The sequence below is a fragment of the Callospermophilus lateralis genome, chromosome 4, assembly GCF_048772815.1.
Source record: "Callospermophilus lateralis isolate mCalLat2 chromosome 4, mCalLat2.hap1, whole genome shotgun sequence".
Lineage (NCBI taxonomy): Eukaryota > Metazoa > Chordata > Mammalia > Rodentia > Sciuridae > Callospermophilus > Callospermophilus lateralis.
The window spans coordinates 120,286,557-120,309,306 of record NC_135308.1 but is presented as its reverse complement, the minus strand read 5'-3'; the positions used below and the strand labels follow the sequence as shown (position 1 = coordinate 120,309,306).

The 22,750-nt window shown below is 36.6% G+C and overlaps 1 protein-coding gene across 1 annotated transcript; it reads right to left on the bottom strand.

The window, feature by feature from the left end:
* Positions 1 to 22,376, bottom strand: Mdm2 (MDM2 proto-oncogene). The gene is made up of 12 exons (XM_076854844.1): positions 22,114 to 22,376; positions 21,556 to 21,627; positions 21,329 to 21,413; positions 18,223 to 18,297; positions 16,025 to 16,158; positions 12,616 to 12,665; positions 10,496 to 10,563; positions 10,252 to 10,348; positions 6,874 to 7,031; positions 3,573 to 3,728; positions 2,766 to 2,843; positions 1 to 810 (listed from the first exon to the last, which is right to left on the bottom strand). The coding sequence occupies exons 3-12, from the start codon at positions 21,407 to 21,409 to the stop codon at positions 238 to 240; spliced, it is 1,470 nt and encodes a 489-aa protein (XP_076710959.1). The 5' UTR covers positions 21,410 to 21,413; positions 21,556 to 21,627; positions 22,114 to 22,376; the 3' UTR covers positions 1 to 237.
* Between the last annotated feature and the right edge of the window lie 374 nt (positions 22,377 to 22,750).

The window sequence follows — 22,750 nt, the reverse complement described above, 5'->3', positions numbered from 1 at the left end:
AATGTAAATTTTATTAAAAACCCAAATATAAAATATAAACAGAAGGGAAACTTTCTTAGAAGGCAATACATTCTAACTACTTTTCTTCACAAGGTAGGTAAATTACATTACAAAGAAATCTAAGCAGTTTTGAGTTTCTTGCTCTTATAAATGTAATAAGTAAAAATAAAATCCATAGGGTCAAAATATTTAGGGTTATAACTAGAAATATATAATTCTACTTTTATGACAAGGCAGCTAGTTGAAATAAGTTAACACAATCATTTGAATTGGTTGTCTGCACACTGGACACGGCTTATTCCTTTTCTTCAGCTTCTTTGCACATGTGAAGCATGACATAAGATGTCCTGTTTTACCATGAACAATGCAACCATTTTTAGGTCGACCTTGACAAATCACACAAGGTTCAATGGCATTAAGGGGGAAACTAGATTCCATACTTTCTTCTTTGTCTTGTGTTTCTTCCTTCTCAAACTCTTTGACATCTTCTTGACTGCTATAAATAATGCTATTTGAAGTTGATGGCTGAGAATAGTCCTCACTTTCTTGTGACTGGGAGGCTTGTGTGATCTTATCATTTTCCTCAAAACATGATTCTTTGGAATCATTTGCTGTAATTTTTTTACCATCAGGCACATCCAAGCCCTCTTCTGCCTGCGTTGAGCTTTCTAATTTGGCTTTCTCAGAAATTTCTCCTTTATCTTTCCCTTTATCTTCAGGAAGCCAGTTCTCACGAAGGGTCCAACATCTATTGCAATGTGGTGGAAGGGGAGGATTCATTTCATTGCATGAAGTACATTTCCAATAGTCCTTCAATGAAGAAATACAAAGTTAATTTCTGTAACCCTTTACTTACTAATCATAACAATGCTGGTGACTGATATAATTAAGGTAAGGTAAAATGTATCACAGTTCAATTTTCAGCATTTGTTTTACATAAAATAGTAAATATGTGCAAGACAAATATAGTTATTATCAAATATTGGAAATTCACTGAGAGATTTTAGGTACTTTTACCCACCCATGTAATTGAGATGATGAATGTTCATGTTTGACTACAGACCCTGGGTTTGACCCCCAGCACCAGGAACAAACAAACATATTATACACCCAGAGAGACAACAATTTGAAAAAGAAAAAAAGTCAACCCTGGAATGGGGATGTAGCTCAATGGGAGTACTTGCCTAACATGTACAAAGTACTGGGTTCAATACCCAGCACTGTGGGGTGGCAGGGAATGTCAATATGTGTTCTCTCTTGATGTACTTAATAAGTACTTTTTTTAGCCTTATCATGCTGAAAAACCCCAAAATTAAAAATATGCTTATTATATTTTAGAGTACCTAAAATATATATTATATTATGTATCTATGAAGTTAGTTTTTTTTTTTTTTTTTTTTGGTACCAGGGAGTGAACTCAGGGGCCCTCGACCACTAAGCCACATCCCCATCCCTTTTTAATTTAGAGACAGGGTCTCACTGAGTTGCTTAAGCACCTAGCTTTTGCTGAGGCTGGCTTTGAACTCTGGATCTTCCTGCCTCAGCCTCCTGGAACCACTGGAATTACAGGTGTGCACCACCACTCCCAGCTGTGCCTAACTCATTTTACAAGGTCAGCAATACCTTTTTGAAGACACAGTCACAGCGGTTCATTTAGTTAAGGATGTTTTCTTTGATACTGAGGCCTGTATCCACTCCCTTAAAGGCTCAATCCTGGACACTGTTGTACCTAGTCTACCTAATCAATCTACATGAAATCTGCCTTTCCTAAAGAAAAGTCACCCAATCCATCAGTGACTAGGACTCTTAAGATGTGCTCTAAAACCATGGTTCAACTGAGTGTTCCCTAACTCCATAAACAAAGGAAATGCTAAAAACCATTCTTGTCAGCAGCCACTGCCAGGTAAAGCCTACCATCCTTGGATACAACACCAAATGTATATCTGTACTTGTCTACCCTCTCCTGTATTCTCTTCTCTCTTAACTGCTCAGTGCTTCTCCCTTACCCTAACTTCTTGTGGCACGACTCACTTGAGATGATAAACTCCCTCTCACCACACCTCTTACTGAATAATGAATAACTCCTTGTCTCCTTGCCTTAACTGAATCATGGTCTTGCCTGAGGACATTTTACATGTGAAATTTGCTTTAAGAAGTCCTTCCTATTGGACGTGAATAATATAACAAGTCAGATTGCCTGACAAATGACCTAACACAGTAGCAACAAGAGTGGAGATTTATTCATTCTCCTACATTGGTTCTCTGTTGTCAAAGGTGGCTACCGTTACCTCCTAAACTAAAACTAAAGGTCTTGCTGGATGCAATGGTACATGCCTATAACCCCAATCACTGCAGAGGCTGGGGCAAGAGAATTGCAAGTTTGAGGTCAGCCTTGGCAATTTTGCAAGACCCTGTCTCACCAAAAAAAAAAAAAAATGTTGGGAACATAACTCATGGTAGAGTGCTCCTGGGCTCAAACTCCAGTACTGCAAAAACAAAAAGCAAAATAAAACTAAAGGTCTTGCAAAAGCAGGGTGGTGCTTCAAGGAGTTCAAAATATTAAAAAGTTCTAAACTCCCCACATAAAACTAAACAAATGTAGTACCGGAGTTCACCATAACAAATTAAAGAAAAATACTTTAACCATTAGACTTTAAGATTTAACTTAAATCACCCCATTTCATGAAGTAGGTTAGATATATTCTTCTAATTTTGACCTTGGTATATATTTTTTTAATTCCTTAAAGAAGCAGATATATACTTACAGCTAAGGAAATTTCAGGATCTTCATCAAATGAATCTGTATCACTTTCCCCTGCCTGATACACAGTAACTCGATACACCTAATAAAATAAATTCATTAGCGTCAGTTCATCACCTTTTGGTATTCAACCAGGAAAGTTTCTTAGTAAGTCCTAAACAGATAGTATACACTACTACTATATATAAGAATTCTGAGACTGAGGGTATAGCTCAACAGTAAAGCACATGCCTAGCACATGTAATGCCTTGGGTTCAATCCACAGAATGCATACATGCACGCGCGTGTGCGCGCGCACACACACACACACACACACAGAGGCAAGAAATTCTGAGACAAACAAAGGTCAAATGCAGCAAGTACAAATAAGAAAAACAGTTTCCTAAACTCGTCTTGACTCACTCACTCTCCTTAACTAGAAATAATTTCATAGCAATTAAATCCTCACCCACCATGGAAAAAGTCAATAGATAAATATAGGGGTAACCCTGGACTCTGTGATGTTTTATTTTTATAAAAAGTAAGTTAGAATTAAAAGGTAGGAAATTAATTCAATATTTAAAAATATAGACCATTATAAGAATGCTTATTACGGTCTATTGAGTTCTTGGCATTAGTAATTCAAAAATGAGACAATAAGGAAATACGTAAGCTCAAGTCCACAAACCAATATTCTAATTTGAACAAATCAAGAGACAAGGAGATTTCAAGGGTAAGGATTTCAATCTAAATGTATTACATCTTTAATTTAAGCAAAGTCAATTAATATGCAAAATATTTAACAACTTTCTAATATAATTAAAGAAAATACCTCATCATCTTCATCAGAGAGTTCTTGTCCTTCTTCACTAAGGCTATAATCCTCTGAATCAAGGGATTCAACTTCAAATTCTACACTAAATTGATCTGAAACTGAGTCCTGATCCAACCAATCACTGGAATGTTCACTCACACCATCTTCAATATCCTAAGGGGAGAAAACAAAATTAATATACGTATCTTGGCCTCCGTAACAACTTCCTGACTCATCCCTGTGCTTTATTTCCTCCTCAGATCCATCCTGTATATCCAATGTAATCTAGACTAAGGTTCAAAGTTATTAGTATTATTTTCCCTGTTCAAAAGCCCATTATTAGGCTGAGGTTGCAGCTAAGTGGTACAGCACTTGCCTAGCATATGTGAAGCACTGGGTCTGATTCTCAGCACCACATATAAATAAAATAAAGGTCTATCAACAACTTTAAAAGAAAAAAAATCAGAGAAAAAAGGCATTTAAAATCCCTTTGCAGTGAAGGTACATCTAGTATGATATTAACATTTCATTCCTCTCCAACTAGGCACTCCTCCTCCTTTACTAAATAAGGACACTCAGATCTAGACTGTTTCCTAAACTGGTCTTGACTGACTCACTCTCCTTAACTAGAAATAATTTCATAGTTTCTAAATCATACTCATCCTTCTTTGGCTAAATCTCTGTCAACTGAAAAAGCTCTGACACTTTGAATTATCTTTACTACTTGTATATTACTGATACACATAAATTATGCAAGACAACTGCATGTTTGTCATCTGAATTATAGCAATTTTGAGAGCTAAGACCTGTCTTAATCATCTTTATATACTCAGATTGGTAGAATGCTAGACAGACATATTTACACAAATACAAACTTAGTATTGGTGATTTTTAATGAACTTTGAAAATAATTTGTTTTGAAGAGCTTCCAGATTTAATTTTTTAAATTTATTTTTTAAAATTATGTATCTGTATTTGATTCCTCATTTAAGTTAATTTTTCTTCTTCTTTCTTTGGTACCAGGGAGTGAACCCATGGGTGCTTAACAACTGAGCCACATCCCCAGCCCTTTTTATTTTGAGATAGAGTCTAAGTTGCTTAGGGCTTTGCTAAGTTGCTGATGCTGGCCTCAAATTTGTGATCCTCCTGCCTTGGCTTCCAGAGTTGCTGGGACTACAAGTGTATACCACTTGCCAAGCTCATTCACGTTTTAATAAATTATGTAACCTAAATAAGACCTTCAGGCCCTTAATATTTGCTGTCCATGGCTGAGGGTAGCAACACACTAAGCAGAGGGCTACAAATTTTAAAAGTATATTGGTCTAGGAAGCCTGGATATAGATATTATTCTTGATTTGCCACCAAGTAGCCATTTAACCTTGACGCATCATTTAACTCCTAAAGGCTACAGCTACTCTAAAAGAAGTTTAGACTAAATGATCTTTAATAGCTCTATCATTTCTTTTTGTTTTTCCCCTGCAGTACCAGGGACTGAACCTAGGGTCTCATGAATGCTGGGCAAGCACTTTACTAGACAAGGTCTTATTAAGTTGGCCTAGAACTTGGGATACTCCTGCCCCAGCCTCCTATGAATAGCTAGCATTACAGGACTGAGCCATTTTAAAAAACAAAACTAAACAGTGGATATTATTTTACAATCTATAAGGTCAAAATATTTTTCTAATGTGATGTTAGAAAAATAGTAGAAAAAGTAACATTCATCAGCTTGATGCATCTTAAAGAGATCTAAAGAGAATCAGGTTAGAGTACATAACTTATCTAATAAAATGACCCCCTTCAATTAACTAGTCTTCAATTAACTAATCTTTAGTGAACAATTATTATAAGGGAGTAAATCACAAGAAAAAAATTAAATCTTAGAAAGCACATTCTGAGACAACAGTCTGCACTGTGGGATATTACAAATCTATTTTAACAAATAAAGTTTTAACAAACATGGTTTGCCAATTTGTTTACCTGTTATCTATGGCCACTTTTTGTTATGGTAAGAGTTTAGAAACTATGATAGAAACCAATGGCCCTTAAAAACTTGCTTCTCATACTGAGCAGGAGCTCATGCCACCTAGTGGCTGACATGAGTAACAGCTCTGTTAAATACTCTGGAAGACACAAACATACTCCTATAATCACTGTTTTGGAAGAAAAAAGCAAATATAGAAGTAACAAGAACACATAAAATGTAAGAATAGGATTATTATCATAACTGGTTCAATCTCCTACATCTTCTAGAGAACTATAAAATAAGCCAGGCACAGTGGCTCATGTGTATATAATCCCAGCTACTTTGGAGGCTAAGGCAAGAGGATTGCACAACTGAGGTCAGTCTAGGCAATTTAACAAGCAAGACCCTGTCTCAAAATTTTAAAAATTCCATTTATCAAAATGCTTAACAAATGGAACATTGGAATTTTCTATCAGTATCAGAAAGTACTGATACTCTTACCAACCAGGCACAGTGGCACACCACCAAGGGACTCAGGAAGCTAAGGCAGGAGGACTAAAAGTTCAAAGCCAGCCTCAGCAACCAAAAGGTCTTAATCAACTTAGTGAGACCCTGCTCAAAATAAAAAAGATTGGGCATGTGGCTCAGTGGTTAAGTGCCCCTGGATTCAATCCCCAGTACCAAAAAAAAAAAAAAATACTGACACTCTAATCATCCATGCAGTACTGAACCCACACTTCAGGGATCTGACAGACATTCCCTGATGTCTAGATCTATGTATATAGCAAATATTAAGTTCAGACTATGCTAACTTATTTGTTAATGGCTATAATGAAAGTTTAGGGCTTTGTTTTGTTTGCAGTGCTGGGGATTGAATATATAGCCTTGCACACGAGGCAAGCACTGTACCACTGAGAATAAAAAACAATTAACTAACTATTCAAGATAAATTTGCCTTAGAAACCCAAGAAACATAACTGAACTAAACTTATAGTCTTGTTTCCTTATTTTTAAAAAAGTACAACTTTCAAATTCTTAGACTATACTCCAACATATATGAATTTACTATAAGGGTAGTAGTTCACAAAGACTCTCTAATATAGGGCAACATTAAAAACTATGAATATTCGTACTACTTCACCCTTACCAGAGTTATTTCACTATCTTTCACCCTCTCCCCAAACCTGGAGTTAGAGGTGGGAAATCTATGTAATAATTATATTTGAAAGTTAAATTTCCCCGTGTTCAGTAGCAACATCACACCATACATGTGCATACTATCTGTATGCTTATTATGATTGTCAGGCCTACATTTAAAATACAAGAACTTTATTTTATTTGAGACAAGAGTATTACCGGATTTGATGGAGTCTCTATTGATTCACTGCTACTGCTTCTTTCACAACATATTTCCCTTATTACACACAGAGCCAAGCTTTCATCAAAGGAAAGGGAAATACTATCAGATTTGTGGCGCTTTCGTCGTTCACCAGATAATTCATCTGAATTTTCTTCTGGATATGGAAGGGAAAAGAGGATGATTAAATTTATGTACTGTAGGATTGATTTAAAATTGAAATGTCTTTAGCATGTCTGTCATATAGTATTGATGAAATTAAACAGAAAAAAAATGATAAATTACTATTTATGTTTCAATAGTCAACATTTTCACTAGATCTGTCTACCTAAAAAGTTATAGCAGGGCATTTTTAAAATATTTTTTAGTTACACATGGACATAAAATCTTTATTTTGTTTATTTTTATATGGTGCTGAGGATTGAACCCAATACCTCACATGTATGAAGCAAGCGCTCTGCCACTGAGCCCCAGCCCCAGCCCAGGGCATATTTTTAAGTTTTCCCATCTTCAAGAAATTTGCCTCCATAAGTCACAATAACTTTAATCCATCAAAAGCATTTACTAATCAAGCAATCTATGATTTTTCTGTCTAAACTTTAGGAAGTAAGATTTCTTTTTCTTAAAAAAACCAATAATGTCTAATTTGCATAGAAGGCATTTGGGAGTTTTTGTTGGTAGTGGCCTTTTACAGTATTAGGGATTGAAAGCAAGTGCTCTATTACTCAGCACAGAAGAGTTTTTTTGTTTGTTTTTGTAGTGCTGAGGATCCAGAAGGTATTCTTTATGGTTCAGTTTCATCAATACCCTGCTTTATTCTGTATTTAAGAGTCAGAGTCTCACTACATTGCTCAGGCTAGCACCAAATTCCCCAACTCAAGCAATTCTCCTGCCTCAATCTCCAGAGTAGCTGGGACTACAGACACAACAACAGCATGTCAGGTACCCTGTATTTTCAACACAAGTCAAAACCAGTGAAAACTTTCACTTTAAATAATAAATTTTCTCTAACTTAAAAATAAAAATTCAAGAGTGCTAGTCAAATCCGCCAGACATGAATGAGATATCAGATATTGAAATAGTATAGGTCACTGGTAGAGCACTTGCCTAGCACGTTAGGGCTTGAGTTCCATACCCAGCCTAGCAAAAGAGAAAAAAAAAAAAAAAAATCTAAATAGATCAAAAAGTCAAACACATACAACAAAACTATTCAAAAACCTAAGAAAACTTTTTTTTTCCCCATCAAGCATGCTAATAGCACTCTCCAGCCCAAGAAAATATTCTTTTAATATAGGATGGGGAAGTATAACACTGCAAAGCACTCAAGAAAGTATCAATATCAAAAGCAGACCACAGGGCTGGAGTTGTGGCTTAGTGGTGAGCACTTGCCTTACACATGTGGGTAACATTGGGTTCGATCCTCAGTACCACATAAAATTAAGTAAACAAAATAAAGATAGTGTGTCCATATATAACTGAAAAAATAAAAAAAAAAGAGACCAGAGGAGCTAGGGTGTAGCTCAATGGAAAAACATCCAAGGAGAGTGCACAAGTCCCTGGTCCCTGGGTTCAATATCCCCAGCACCAAAAAAAGGAAAAAAAAAAAAAAGAAAAAAGACAAAGCAGAGTGGCAGCATACACCTATAATCCCAGCAACTCAGGAGGCTGAGGCAAGAGGATTGCAAGTTCAAAGCCAACCTTAGCAACTTAGCAAGACCCTAAGTAACCTAGTGAGACCCTGTCTCAAACTAAAAAATAAAGAGGTCTGGGGATGTGGTTCAGTGGTTAAGCACCTCTGGGTACAATCCCCAGTACAATAAAAAAACAAAAAAACTAAACCATGTTAACGTTGCCATGGCAAAATAAAATACCATCAATATAAGCTAGAGGGCAACTAGAAGAAAATATCTACAACATACACAATAGAAAATGGTTAATACAGCCACATTATACAAAGTCCTCCTTCCAAAGACTTCATTAAAAAAAAAAAATCAGAAATAGGAAAAATAAAGTCATAGAGAAATGTAAATGGCTAAGAAACTTTGAAAAATCTCCTACCTCCTATTGAGCAAGAAAATGTAAATTGAAGTAAGACATCATTTTTTGCCCATGAGAATAACACAAATTAAAAATGTTAAGATTTGAGGAAAGATTTTTATACACTGTTCATAGGAATATAAAATGATACAATAATCTGCAATTTATCTTACAGAAATGCCTACACAATTATTTAAGTTTATATATGAAACTATGTTCACTGCAATCTTACATCATATAGGATTAACTAAAATGTAATCTATATGCCTGGCCAAGTGTGGTGGCGCACACTTGTAATTCCCGTGGCTTGGGAAGCTAAGGCAGGAGGATTTCAAGTTCAAAGCCAGCCTCAGCAACAATGAGGTACTAAGCAACTCAGTGAGACCTTGTCTTTAAATAAAATACAAAAAAGGCAAGGGATGTAGCTCAGTGGTCGAGTGCCCCTGAATTCAATTCCTGATACCTTAAAAAATTAAAAAAAAATAAAAAAATAAAAAAATAAAATATATATATATATATACACAGACACACACACACCATTTTATATATATTGCCCAGGCTGGCCTTAAACTTTCAAATCTCCTGCTTTAGCATCCCAAGTAGCTGAAATTATAGGCATGCAACAACACTAAGCCCAGTTAGTTATGAATTTTGATCAGGCAACAGCCCCTTCCTCCACTATCTTTTCTCTGGAAAAATGTTCTCAGCAATTTTAACCTTTTCTTTAATTCTAAGATACTATTTACTTTGTTTTAAACCCAATGGTACATTTTTTACTTATTAAAAAGAATTATTAAAAAAATTTAACTGCTGCCAGGTGTGGTGGTGATGGTATACACCTGTAACTCAGCTACCTGGGAAGCTGAGGCAGGAGGACCAGAAATTTGAGGGCAAACCGGACAACTCAGCAAGGCCCTGTCTCAAAATAAAATTTGAAAAAGGACGGGAGATACAGCTCAGTGATAGAACACTTGCCTTCTATGTGCAAGATTCAATCCACTGTGTACATGTCTGTCTGTCTGTCTGTCTCTCTCTCTCTCTCTCTCACACACACACACACACACACACACAATTAACCACAAAGGTAACTAAGAATTTTGGCTACAATAAAGTTTATCCTTGTCCCCATTATACAGTAAACTGTGCCCACTGTCAACCAGAAAAAAAAAAAAAGTTACTAAATGCTACTAAAACTGCTATCCTATAGACCAAATAAAGTAATAGAAGAAATTCATTCAATTAAACCCAAAGCAGCAAAATAATTTCACTAATCCTAAAAGTACTAATTTCATTAGAGAAAACACCACACAGCTGTTTATCAAATAAATATTCATGAATACCTGTCTCACTAATTGCTCTCCTTCTAGATGAGGTAGATGGTCTAGAAACCAAACAGGAAGATGAAGGCTTCTCTTCTTGTAGTTCTTGCACAAGGTCCTAAGCATTCAAGAAAAAATAAAATATGTCAATTTAAACTTATAATGCCAGGAAGTTAAAATTCTGTTTTGTATAAGTATCTGTGCAATTTTCAAAAAACATTTTACTAAAATGAATTTTACTAAAATGAATTTATTTAAAAATTACCTTCTGATCACTCCCACCTTCAAGGTGACACCTGTTCTCACTCACTAATGTGCTGGAATCTGATGGTTCTAAGACAAAATAAAAATGGAAATCACAAACTAGGAAAGAAAGAGCTATCCAACATAAAGCCCATACACAATTTAACCTTTCAATAAACATTAAACAAATGCTTTCCAAGTGCCATCCACATGCTATGTAGTTATATGAGAACTCAATTTTAATATAAGATACCTGAAAGAGTAATTATAAACACATTAAAAGAAGATATAACAGCAAAGAAGATAAAGCGATGATTATTTGATAGGGGTGGGGGAGGGGGGTCTGAGGAGCAAACAATCAGGAAGGATTTCATAATAGAGTAGGTGAAATAGGACTGGCTGGGAAGGACATTCCAGATTGAGGAATAACATGTGAAAAATCATTCAGATGCAAACTAACTGTTGCTATTTTAGGAAATTAAGGACAGTTTTACTAGAAATCAAACAATCAGAAATGTAAAGGGTCCTAATGTCAGACCAACAGCACAAGGATGTCAACAAGTAGTGCGTCATTGCATTCCTCCCAGTAGACACTTAGACACCAGTAGAATCTTCCTTAAGACAGTATCGAAGCCACTCATCACTAAGGGGACTTAGTTCAAAAAATAAAACTGATTTCCTAGCTCACAGATCCATTATCTCCAGAGAACAATCAAATCCTCAATTACAGTGATAAACTGCTCTGACAAAACAGTAAAAAAAAAAAGAGAATAGAGGTAGGGAAACCACTGTTAAACAGCAGCCTAATAATTACTTTTATTCTTGGATCAGATGGTGATGTTCTTTTCTGGATTTTAAATCCTGACTATGATATAGTAAGTATTCAGTTCTACACAAAGTAACACCATATTAATAAAATACTATCCTGTATGATGCAGAATGCAAACCTCAATGAGACAGGAAAAAGAAAAGTGCAATACAACAAAATAACCAGAGCAACAGAAAACAAAAGAAACTGAGTATAGAATAGTGGGATCACAGGGGAATGGTCAATTCATTCTGAAAACTAAGCTACTGAGAGCTTTTCCTAATTGTAGTTCAAGGATGGACATTTGGAAAGCTATAGCATATTGGAACCAACTTCTAGCAACACTCAAAAAAAGCACAACTCAACGTTTATAATCTGAAAATGAGAGTGTTTACACCATGGAATCAGCAACCACTTCAAAATCAAGAGATTCTCCCATGGAAAATGGGTTAAACATTTATCAGCATACTCCTGTATATTTATTTACATATGCATCTTTCTGAAACAAAACCCCAGGGCCTTCATCAGATTCTCAAAGGAAGATGCAACCCAAATATGACCAGTTAAAAACTTCAATTTAAGGAATTAAAATGCCATTTACCTACAAAAAAAAAAAGGGAAACAAAGCTTTTGTCTACTATAAAAAGGAAAATACAAAAAAGAAGACTTATCCTTTCAAAGAGTTCAAACTAAGTAACTATATTACTTTCCAAAGCATCTCAACACGATTCTCAAGGTTTGACACACCTCTTCACTGAGCAGAGCTTTTGAAATTATCTACCTCTCAAAATAAATCCTGATATCCCAAGACTTAACTAATATAATAGGATATTTGACTTTATATTAGAATCTTCCTACTATTTTAGTTCACATCTATTTCTTTCTACTAAAGTTTGTCATAATTTTATTTAATATAGAATTAAAGTAACAAGAGAATCAGGTCTAGGAGTATAGCTCAGTGCTAGTGTTTGCCTACATATATGAGGACCATGGGTTTGATCTCTGCCATAAAAAAATAAAAAGGCAGATGCAGTGATGCACACCTGTAATCCCAGATAACTGGGAGGCTGAAGCAGGAAGACAGTGACTTTGAGGGTATCCTGGGTACCTCAGGAAGACCCCATTTCAAAACTTAAATGAATATATAAAGAGAATCACAATTATAAAATATAAGCACAGAGAAGTATCTTCAAAACTTTTTTTTTTTTTTTTTTTGCCATGCTAGGGATCAAACCCAGTGCCTCACATATAGTTAGGCAAGTGCTCCCCCATTGAGCCATATTCTCAGCTCTTAAAACAAAATATTATATTTATGATGTTCAAAATTAACTTACCCTGCTGATTGACTACCACCAAATTTTTGTAGATCATTGTATATATTTTCCTTGTAAGAAGAAAAAAATCAAGAGATATACATTTTAAAATTTAAGTACATATTTTGTATGAACTACTACACATACTCAAAATGGCACTTTTCAAATTATATTACAGGCAGGCTTTTAGATTTTAAAAAACAACTAAATAATTAGTAATAGTGATGACAACTATTTTCAACAATCACAAAGGTTTCTCTAGCTTAAAGATTTACATCTCCATTTCCTGACATGAGTTTTGTTTAGACTTTATCACCCCAGCAACTTATGCAAACAGAGGGTAGGTTAGCATATTTATTTATTTTTTTAAATTTTATTTTAGTTGTAGATGGACACAATACCTTTATTTTATGTGGTGCTGAGGATTGAACCCAGTGCTGTACCACATGCAAGGCGAGCACCCTACCACTGAGCTAAAACCCCAGCCCAGCATACTTATTTTCAAATTTCTAGCACTCTGCTTAGAAAGTAATAGGTTATATAAAACCCATTTATAAGCTGGGCATATTGGCACACACCTATCATTCAGTTACTTAGGAGGCTGAAGCAGGACAATTACAAGTTTGAGGTCAGCTTGGGCAACATAGCAAGGCCGTAACTCAAAAAAATAAAAGGAGCTACAGATGTAGCTCACTGGTATAACACCCCTGGCTTAAATTCCCAGTACCATAATTTTTTTTTAATTTTTTTAATTATATAGGAATTGGATTATAATCCTGACTGTATGTTACTCAGGACTAAACCCAGGGTCTCATACCTGCTAAGCAAGTGTTCCACCGCTGAGCTATCCCCAACCCTATAATCCCGACTCTTACCAAACGTAGACAGTCAATGAATGGATTTTCTTTCTTGATTTAAAATTTATTTAAAAATAGAGCCTCCTCTTCACTCAAATACAGACTGAGAACATACTATGAACTAGTCACTGCGGAAAACTAAGAATGAGAAATCTCTGCCCTCATGGAGATTATACCCAAGAGAAAGACAACTCTTATTCTAGTATTCATTGATGTCATGATTCAGTCTTCTCTTTCGTTTTTAAACTAATGATCAGACAATGTTATTTGTTGCAAAATACCACTGAGCTACATCCCCAGTTCCTGAAACTGGCAATATAAACCAACAACAACCAAAAAAAGTCAATATTCTTTTTTTTTTTTTTTAAGAGAGAGAGAGAGAGAGAGAGAGAATTTTTAATATTTATTGTTCAGTTTTTGGCAGACACAACATCTTTGCTTGTATGTGGTGCTGAGGATCGAACCTGGGCCGCACGCAGGCCAGGCGAGCACGCTACCGCTTGAGCCACATCCCCAGCCCCAATATTCTTATTCATACTCAAGAATTTTTTTTCAAGTCAGTAATTTCCCCATTTTCTGATCTCTCAACCTATCAGAATTTAAATCAAGCATAACCTTAAGATTATACTTTCAATATCAGATACTACATTGCCAAACATTATCAGAAGATTTAATACTGAAAATGGTACAAAATCATCAAGTTATTTCTTAAACATACAAAGTTTCATATCCCAAGGCCAAGGATAAAATAACAATGAATAGATATTAAACATAAGAGTTTACCAATAGAAAGATGGTTCTATAATATTAAATAGATTAAGGGGTAGGGATGTGGCTCGGTGGCAGAGTGCTTGCCTCGCACATGTGAGGCACTAGGTTCGATCCTCAGCACCACAGGAAAATAAACAAACAAACAAAAAAAGATATTGTGTCCATGTTTAACTAAAAAAAAAACAAAGATGAAAGCTGGGGATATAACCCAGTGGTAGAGCACATTCTTAGCATGTACAAGGCCTTGGGTTCAATCCCCCATATTAAAATAAAATATAAATAAAACTTAAAACTAAGTAAAAATAGCTTTTGGTGACAAACTACACTAATTTTTCCCCTACTCTTTTTGAGCTATGTCTTTTTCTAGTGTTCAATAATGAATATATACATTATGCTTATAATGAAATTGTTTTAATGACACAAATATTCTATTTAGTTTCCATCTTTGTAGCTACTTTTTTCTTGTAATGCTAGAGATCAAACCTAGAATCTTATGCAAGGGAGGTAAGTTCTCTACAACTGAATATACCCCCAATCATTATGATATTAATGAGCATTAAATACTAGTAGAATCTAGTGAATTATTGCAAATGAAAAGCATCTATCCCACTAACTAAGACATAAATGCTAAGGCTCAACACAGACCGACTAGGCTAAACCAACTGCGACAAATTTGAAAGGTAAGAATGACTAAAAAAGTAGTTTTCAGTTTCCAGAATAATTCGGGAAATGTTAATTGGCATAATGGTAGTATGTGACAAAAAACAAAAACAAAATAAAACCGATTTCCAAAGTAACTGAGATTCAAATTTAAGCTTTATTAACATGATAGCATAAAGACTACCTTTGGCATGATGGCACACACCTGTAATCCCAGCAATTTGGGAGGCTAAGGCAAAAGGATCACAAGTTTGAGGCCAGCCTGGGAAACTTAAGATCGTAACTCAAAATAAAATTTAAAAAATTTTAAAGAGCTGAGAAAAAATTTAAGTGGCAGTTCCATCCCCAGTAATACTGAAAGAATAAATAAGTAGATTATAAGGACTGCCTTTGGAAGTGATCAGAATAATAATTTAAAATATATAATTGTAGCTAACAATTTGAATGCTTTCCATGTGTCAAACAGTATTTTTTTTTTTGTAACATGTCTCTTCATGAGTTATTTATAACCTCTACACAAGGTATTTACTTATCCCTATTTTAAAAGTGAAAAAACTAAGGCTTAGAGAGGTTAGATCAATTTACCTATTCACACTGCTAGGAAATGACCAGGCTAGGTCTCAAATACAGATTTTATAAGAGTCCAGAGTTCATGTTCCCCAACAATATGCTATAGAACTAAGAAACCAATTTCAGGGCTGGTGCTGTAACTGAGTGATAGAGTACTTGCCTAGACATGAAAAGCCCTCGTCTGATACCCAGCATGCCACCAAAACAATTAAAAATTAAAAAAAGAAAAAGGAAAAACTCAATTCTAGATTGATTGATTGGTACCTGGTATTGAACTTAGGGGCACTGGACCACTGAGCCACATCCCCAGCCTTTTTTTTTTTTTTTTAGAGATAGGGTCTCACTGAGTTGCTTACTGCCTTGCCATTGCTGAGGATGGCTTTGAACTCGCTTTCCTCCTATCTCAGCCTCGGGAGCCGCTGGGATTATAAGCATACGCCACCGCACCCAGCTTAGCATCTTTTATATATACAGCATTAATTATTTATTACTGACAATAGGAAGTGAGAGTGGAGGTCAGCTGAAATGTTTGCCCAGCTGGCTTTTTATAATAGCTAGAGAGAAGAATTTACCTGTGCTCTTTCACAGAGAAGCTTGGCACTCCAAACAAATCTCCTAGAAGATCATTTGAACAATATACAATATGTTGTTGCTTCTCATCATATAATCGTTTAGTCATAATATACTGGCCAAGATAAAATATTACCTGAAATAGAAATACGATATCTGAGCATTAAAGAAAACTAAAAGTTGGTTTCAAATATATTCAACTAATATCCCATTTATTCAAACAGGATTAAACTACCAGCAACCACATCCATAACCATGTAGAATAACCACTATCTTGTACTTAAATGTGTTTTTTTTTTCCTTGCAAATCTTAACTCTGCTCAGCTATCGAGGTTCTAACACTTAAGAATAGAAAAAGCAGCAAAAGTTGTAGAAACCAATTACCTTCCACCCCCAAATCAACTAAAATATGGCAGTGACCTAGTGCCATTTAGTAAATAGTCACAAACAACAAACACCTCAATAGCCTCTGAGGTCATCACAGAAAAGAAAGACAGGAAAATGACCAATGACATCAACTCAACAGTTTGGGAGAATTCAAGTAAATAAATCCAGATATATTAATATACACTATAATAAATAATAAAAATGACCCTGAACCATTATTATATTATATTCCATGTGCTCTATTAAGACAAAATAGGCAACATACTTTTCAATTATCCCAACAACCACCTAAATATGTACAGCGTTTTACAGTTTACAATGTACTTTAAACAAGTATAGTCTCATCCTTCTGGTATTTCACAGAATGATTATTACTGTATTAGAAATGAAGAAGGGTCTGGAGCACAGCTCAGTAATATAGTATATGGCTAGCACACCCAAGGTCCTGGGGTTCAATCCCAGCATCAAAAAAAAAAAAAAAAAAAAAGAAAGAAAAGAAAAAAGGAACAAAGTGAGGAAACTGATCCCTCTTCTGACTCGAAGCCTTGTGCACTTTCTACTACCCCATCTGGCTTCCACCACTTCCCAATATGATCCTAGACAAAGATCCTTTACCTGAAAACTGCATCAGACAACATAAAATCAGCCCTCTAAATGTGTATGTTTTGCAACCATGGATCCAACTAACCATGGGCTAAAATTACTCTAAAATAAAAATTATCGAACCTACGCAGAATTTCTTATTCCCTTAACAATACCACATAATACCATGATATGAGGTATTATAGGTCATCTAGAGATGTTTAACGTATATGGGAGGATCTGCATAACTTATATGCAAAAAACACACTATTTTGTATAAGAGACTTGAACATGGGTGATGGGGGCGGGTTACCTAGAATCAACTCCCTGTAGATGGCAGAGAAGGATTATACTATGTTACTGCTAAACAGTTTTGCAGAAGTATTCTATGTCTTAATGAGGATCTAGAGTCCTAGCAAATATCCCTTGAGGTAATTTATAAAAGTGCAGCTGGGAAGAAAGTATTAAACACTATGTTTAATAATTTCACAAAGTTTAGGACCTCCAGAAGTGGGGGTGGGGGCCAGGCGTGGTGGTGCATGGAATCTCTTCCTGCCCTACTATCTATCCTGTCATAAGAAAAGAATCTTTAGTGTTTTGAGTAATTCATGTCCCACAAACTAAGAGGAAGAGATGGGGAATGGAAACATTTCATTCACAGTGAAATTTTGCCCAAAATGGCTCAATCTCTCACTGAAAACCTTACTTGTATAAACTTCAAGAGAATACATTGAAATGCTGTAGCCATTAAAGAGGACATATGTTCATGAATCAGCTCACCTCCAGCCCAGAATTTCAGTACAGTATATTGTACTTGTGTATCTCTGGTGCATAAGTTCTTAACCTGGGATCCAGGGATGCCCAAGAAGTCCTTGGATAAAATTCAGGGGATCCTATCTTTACTTTCACTAAATTCAAACTAAAATTTAGTTTTTAATTATGAATACAGGCAACAAATCACAACACTATTAGCAGTACCTGTGATTTTGTCACCAATAAAAACCACAGTATCAAACTATGTTTATGGCAAACACATCAAAATATCACTTCTTTTCCTCATTATACTCTAATCATATTTATTAGGTCTGATGCTATATGTCAGCATTTAATGTGTTAATTACACAGTATGTCAAAGGACCATAAAATAATGATGGCAAATTTCTCCCATGGGCTTGAAAACTGTAAAGAAGGCCATATATTAAAACATTCCTTATATCTTAAATCAGCTTACCTCTTTCATAGTGTAAGTGTCTTTTTGTGCACCAACAGACTTTAACAACTTCAAAAGCAATGGCTTTGGTCTAACCTACAAAGAAAAAGAAAACTATAAGCCTTGCAGCAAACACATGCAGAATAAAGCTGTCAGTAAAGGTAGTAGCAAATAACAACAATAAGGTAACAAACACTATGTTTACTGATTTCACAAAGTTTAGGACCTCAAAAAGTGGGGGTGGGGGCCAGACATGGTGGTGCATGCCTATAATCTGAGCAACTCAGGAGGCTAAGGCAGAAGGATCACGAGTTCAAAGCCAGCCTCAGTAATTTAGCAAGGCTCTAAGCAACTTAGCAAATTCCTCTCTAAATAATATATAAAAAGGGCTGGAGATGTGGCTCAGTGTTTAAACACCCGGGGTTCAATCCCTGGTACCAACAATAACAACAACAAAAAAAAAAAAAGGAAAGAAAGAAAAAAGCAGCGGGGCTGTGATGTGTTTGACTGGTAGAGCATTTGCCTAGCATGTGTGAGGCCCGGATTTCCAGCCCTGGTTTAAAAAAAAGGTAGCAAATAACAATAAAGGTAGCAAACACTATGTTATAAGGTTTTACTAAATACAATAAATAGACTATATAAATTGAGTATCACATACCATGGTTAAGGGGATTAGAAAAAAATGTTAGAGAGACTAATTATTATGCTAATTACCATGGAATCATCAAATTTCTAAGTTGTGAATCCAATTCCAAGTGCATGCTATCTTTTCTCCTCTAGCTATTTCTAGCATTTGCTGCTTGCCTTACAATCATAAATAGTAGAGATCCAATGAGCTTACTGTAAGCAAATTTACACAATCCAAGAGAAAAAAGTCCATCTTTGAGGTGATTCCTAAAGATTTAAGGTGTGTAGTACATGTTCAACAATTGTTTGTCAGATATATACTTGAAATATAAACCAACGAGGAAGAAAATGCTAAGTTGTGGTTGAGGGAAAAGAGTTACATTCTCAGATCTGCTCTTAATTATCCTTGTCAGCTTGGGTTAGTTATTTTAAATTCTCCAGTATTAAGGAACCTAATCCATAGAAGATCTATTTATTGTAGTACTAAAAATTTAACCCAGGAATTTTGCTCTATCACTGAGCTATACTCCCAGCCCTTTATTTTTATTTTGTGACAGGGGCTGGATAAATTGCTGAGGCTGGCCTGAATTATGATCCTCCTGCCTTAGCCTCCCAAGTGGTTGGGATTACAATCAAGTGTCACCATGCTCAGCCCAATAAACTTTTATTTATAAAAACAGGCAGCAGCACAAATTTGGTCCAAAGGCTATAGTTTGCCTGACTCTAGAGTTTTTTCAAGTATTATTAATAACTGACATGGGGGAGAATATTCTTATGTTCTTTCTCCTTTCCTATTGCTATATCCAACTCTGAAAAGCTCAATCTTTACAATTTGCCACCACCATACAAACCGGTGTCTCTGCACCTCTCTTCAATATGGCCTGTCCTGATTCTGAAATCTGACAGCATGCTCAATTAAGATATAATGCTCAAAACCAGATTTAAGAAAACTGCCTATTCCCAGCTAATCAGCAAAACAAATTACTTAATAATTGAAAAACTTAAAAGTACCCAGGGCCTCAAGCATACAGGGCAAGCATTCAACCTTCTGAGCTATATCCCCTACCCCATAATCTTGTATTTAAGAACAAAAGATAAACCCCAGGTGGTGATCTAGATGTAAAAATTAAAATTACAGGTGATACATGCATAATCTTGGGACAAGAATGATATGAAAATTCAAAAGCCAACAATAATTAACAAATAAAACTTCAAACAATGTTCTCAATGGGAAAAAGATAACATCAAATTAAATGGACTATTTTTAAACAACAAAAATTCAATACTCTAGAAATGCTGAAAACTACTCAAATTAAAAAAAGGAAAAGAAAAATGGACAGACCAGACCAGTCAAATCCCAGAATAAGCAAGTGATTCAACAAATGAAAAGATGCCCCACCTCCTCAGAGACTTGGGACATATAAATCTAAACAACAGCTTCATACTTTTTACACACACACACAAAGGCAATAGTAATTAGACTGGGTCACAATTTATTTTACAAACAACAATTGTTAAATGTTTAAGGACCTGGAAATGCTAATTATCTTGATTTGATCATTATATGTATTAAATTATTACACTATATCCCACAAACACTGTACAACTGCATGTAAAAAAAAAAAACACAACTGGTAAAATTTAGTGTAGGCAGGTATAAAAACTGTCACAATCTTTTAGTGAACAAGTTACCAATCAGCCATCAAATATCTGTATAATTTGGGACTCAGAGTTCTATTTCTATCTTACAGAGAAGAATCACATAATAGTTGCACACATAGAGCAGTACTATTTGTAACACTCAAAATTGAAAGGCAATTTTAAAGTCTATCAGTAATGCTAGAAATGTAGCTCAGTGGTAGAGCACTTGCATAGCATGCATAAGGTCCTGGCTTTAATCACCAACACCCCACCCCCCCAAAAAAAAACTCTATTGGTAAAAGCACTGGTATACCATCAACTATAGAATAATATGTAGCCACTAAAAAGAATTCTATAGATTTAACAAGTTATAGAACAACTCTGGTTTAATCCTGTTTCAGTAGAACAAACAGTAACAGCTTCAAATTCACACATTAATATATGCACATAAAAAAATTTTAAAGGAGACATGGAGAAAAGACTGCAATTTTCAAGTATTACTTTATATATTTTTCTAATGCTTAAAACCTTTACAAATAGTATGAATTATTTTTGTGACTTTTAGAAGTCAAAGTTAAATACAACAGGTCAAACTAGAAAAAAACAGTAGGTCACATAAACACAATGTCAATACCCATGCTTAAGAATGGAAGTCACTCCATTTTGTAAAAGACTAAGAAAATTCTGATTCTTTTGGTTCACTTCTACTCCAGACAATTATCCCTGAGAAAGAATTCAAGTTACATACCTGAAATTTCACCTTAAAAGCCTGGCTATAACTTGGATTTATATCATTTACTTGATCATCTCAAAAAGTAAGTTATTTTTAAAAGTTAACACTTTAGACAAAAATACCAACCAGGGTCTCTTGTTCCGAAGCTGGAATCTGTGAGGTGCTTACAGCACCATCAGTAGACACAGACATGTTGGTATTGCACATTGGCCTACAAGTAGGGGAAAAAAAAAATACACACACGATAAAAAATTGAAATAAAACATGTGAAAAAACCCGAAATCATATATAAAGGAGATAACGTCTTTAAACAATACCTTATGAACCAAAATTATTATCAAGTTGATCCTTACCTTGATCAGTACATAAAATGTGCCGCACGTCTGTGAACACGGGTGTCTATCTTCAGTCGCCAGTGAATACAACTGGGAAAAGGAATGGTTTAAATAGCCTCAGCCTTAGGACAAGTCAGGACTTAGCTCCTCCAACGACAGTCTCGGAACGTGTCCGAACTTGACCAGCCTAAGAGGAAAAGCTGAGTCAACCAGCCCAGTCTCGCCCAGATTAGGAGCTGGGTTCACACAGGCAACCCAAGAGGCACCTGTCACCCTCCCGACCCCCAGCCGGGAGCAGTCGGGGGCCCGGAAGCCCCCAGTGTCTGCGGCCTCTACCCTGGGCTCCAGAGCAGACCCCCCACCCCCCACCCCCACCCCAGCGCGCGCCCGAAACCCCGCCCACTTCGCCGGCGGCGACAAACGGGCTTCTTCCCAACAAAAACTCCACGAAGCCACGTGCCCCCCACCACGAATAGCACAAAGGGTGCGCGCGGGAAGGGGTTGGACTCCAAAGCCAGCTAACCGACCCGTTCACCGCCCACTACTAGAACTGAACCCTCCTTTCCAGGCCCATACCTGCTCAACACTGGGGCTTTTTGCTTGGAGGTGGGGGGGCGCGCGGAGGGTCCTTCAAGGCGCCCCAGTTTCCTTCACCCGGAGCGCTTGGGCCTCGGCGACGATCCCACTTGCGGCCCAGACCACTGGGCGCTTGAACGCACTAAGTCCCGCGAGAAATATAGTTCCTGGCGGCGGAAGCGACAGGAACTCGGCTAGAGGGGTTAGGGCTGCCCCTCGAGTTAAATTTCTGGCTCCATTTTCTCCTCGGTACACAGGGCCGCAGAGGCCGCCGCAGAAGCCAAGGGCCGCAGAAGCCAAGCTCCGCGGTGAGCGCCCCCTATCGCCCGCGGGGAGTGCGGCGGAAGCGGCGGCCCATCCGGGCTTTTACGCGCGCGCGTCCGGCTCCGTCGCCTCGACCAATTGGGGACGTGGTTGGCGGCGCGGCCTTGTGGCGGGTCTACTGGTGGGGATCCGGCGCTGCGCCAACGGAACTCCAGCTCGGGCTAGTTGGCTGCGCCAACCGAACTCCAGCTCGGGCTAGTTGGCGCAGCGCCCACTCCCCTCTTCGTTTGGCGCGGGACGCTGGGAAGACTCTTTTGTGCTGTTTTCTGTTTCATGTGTTATTCCTCCTGACTGCAATGGAAACTAGGCAAAT

Bases quoted from the DNA above. Each gene is read 5' to 3' on its own strand.
- Mdm2 (XM_076854844.1), bottom strand. From the start codon at position 21,409: ATGTGCAATACCAACATGTCTGTGTCTACTGATGGTGCTGTAAGCACC. The intron at 18,298-21,328 runs GTTGGTATTTTT...TTTTCTTTGTAG, and splicing joins CTTCGGAACAAGAGACCCTG to GTTAGACCAAAGCCATTGCT. The intron at 10,564-12,615 runs GTAAGTTAATTT...ATTTTGTCTTAG, and splicing joins GGTGGTAGTCAATCAGCAGG to AACCATCAGATTCCAGCACA.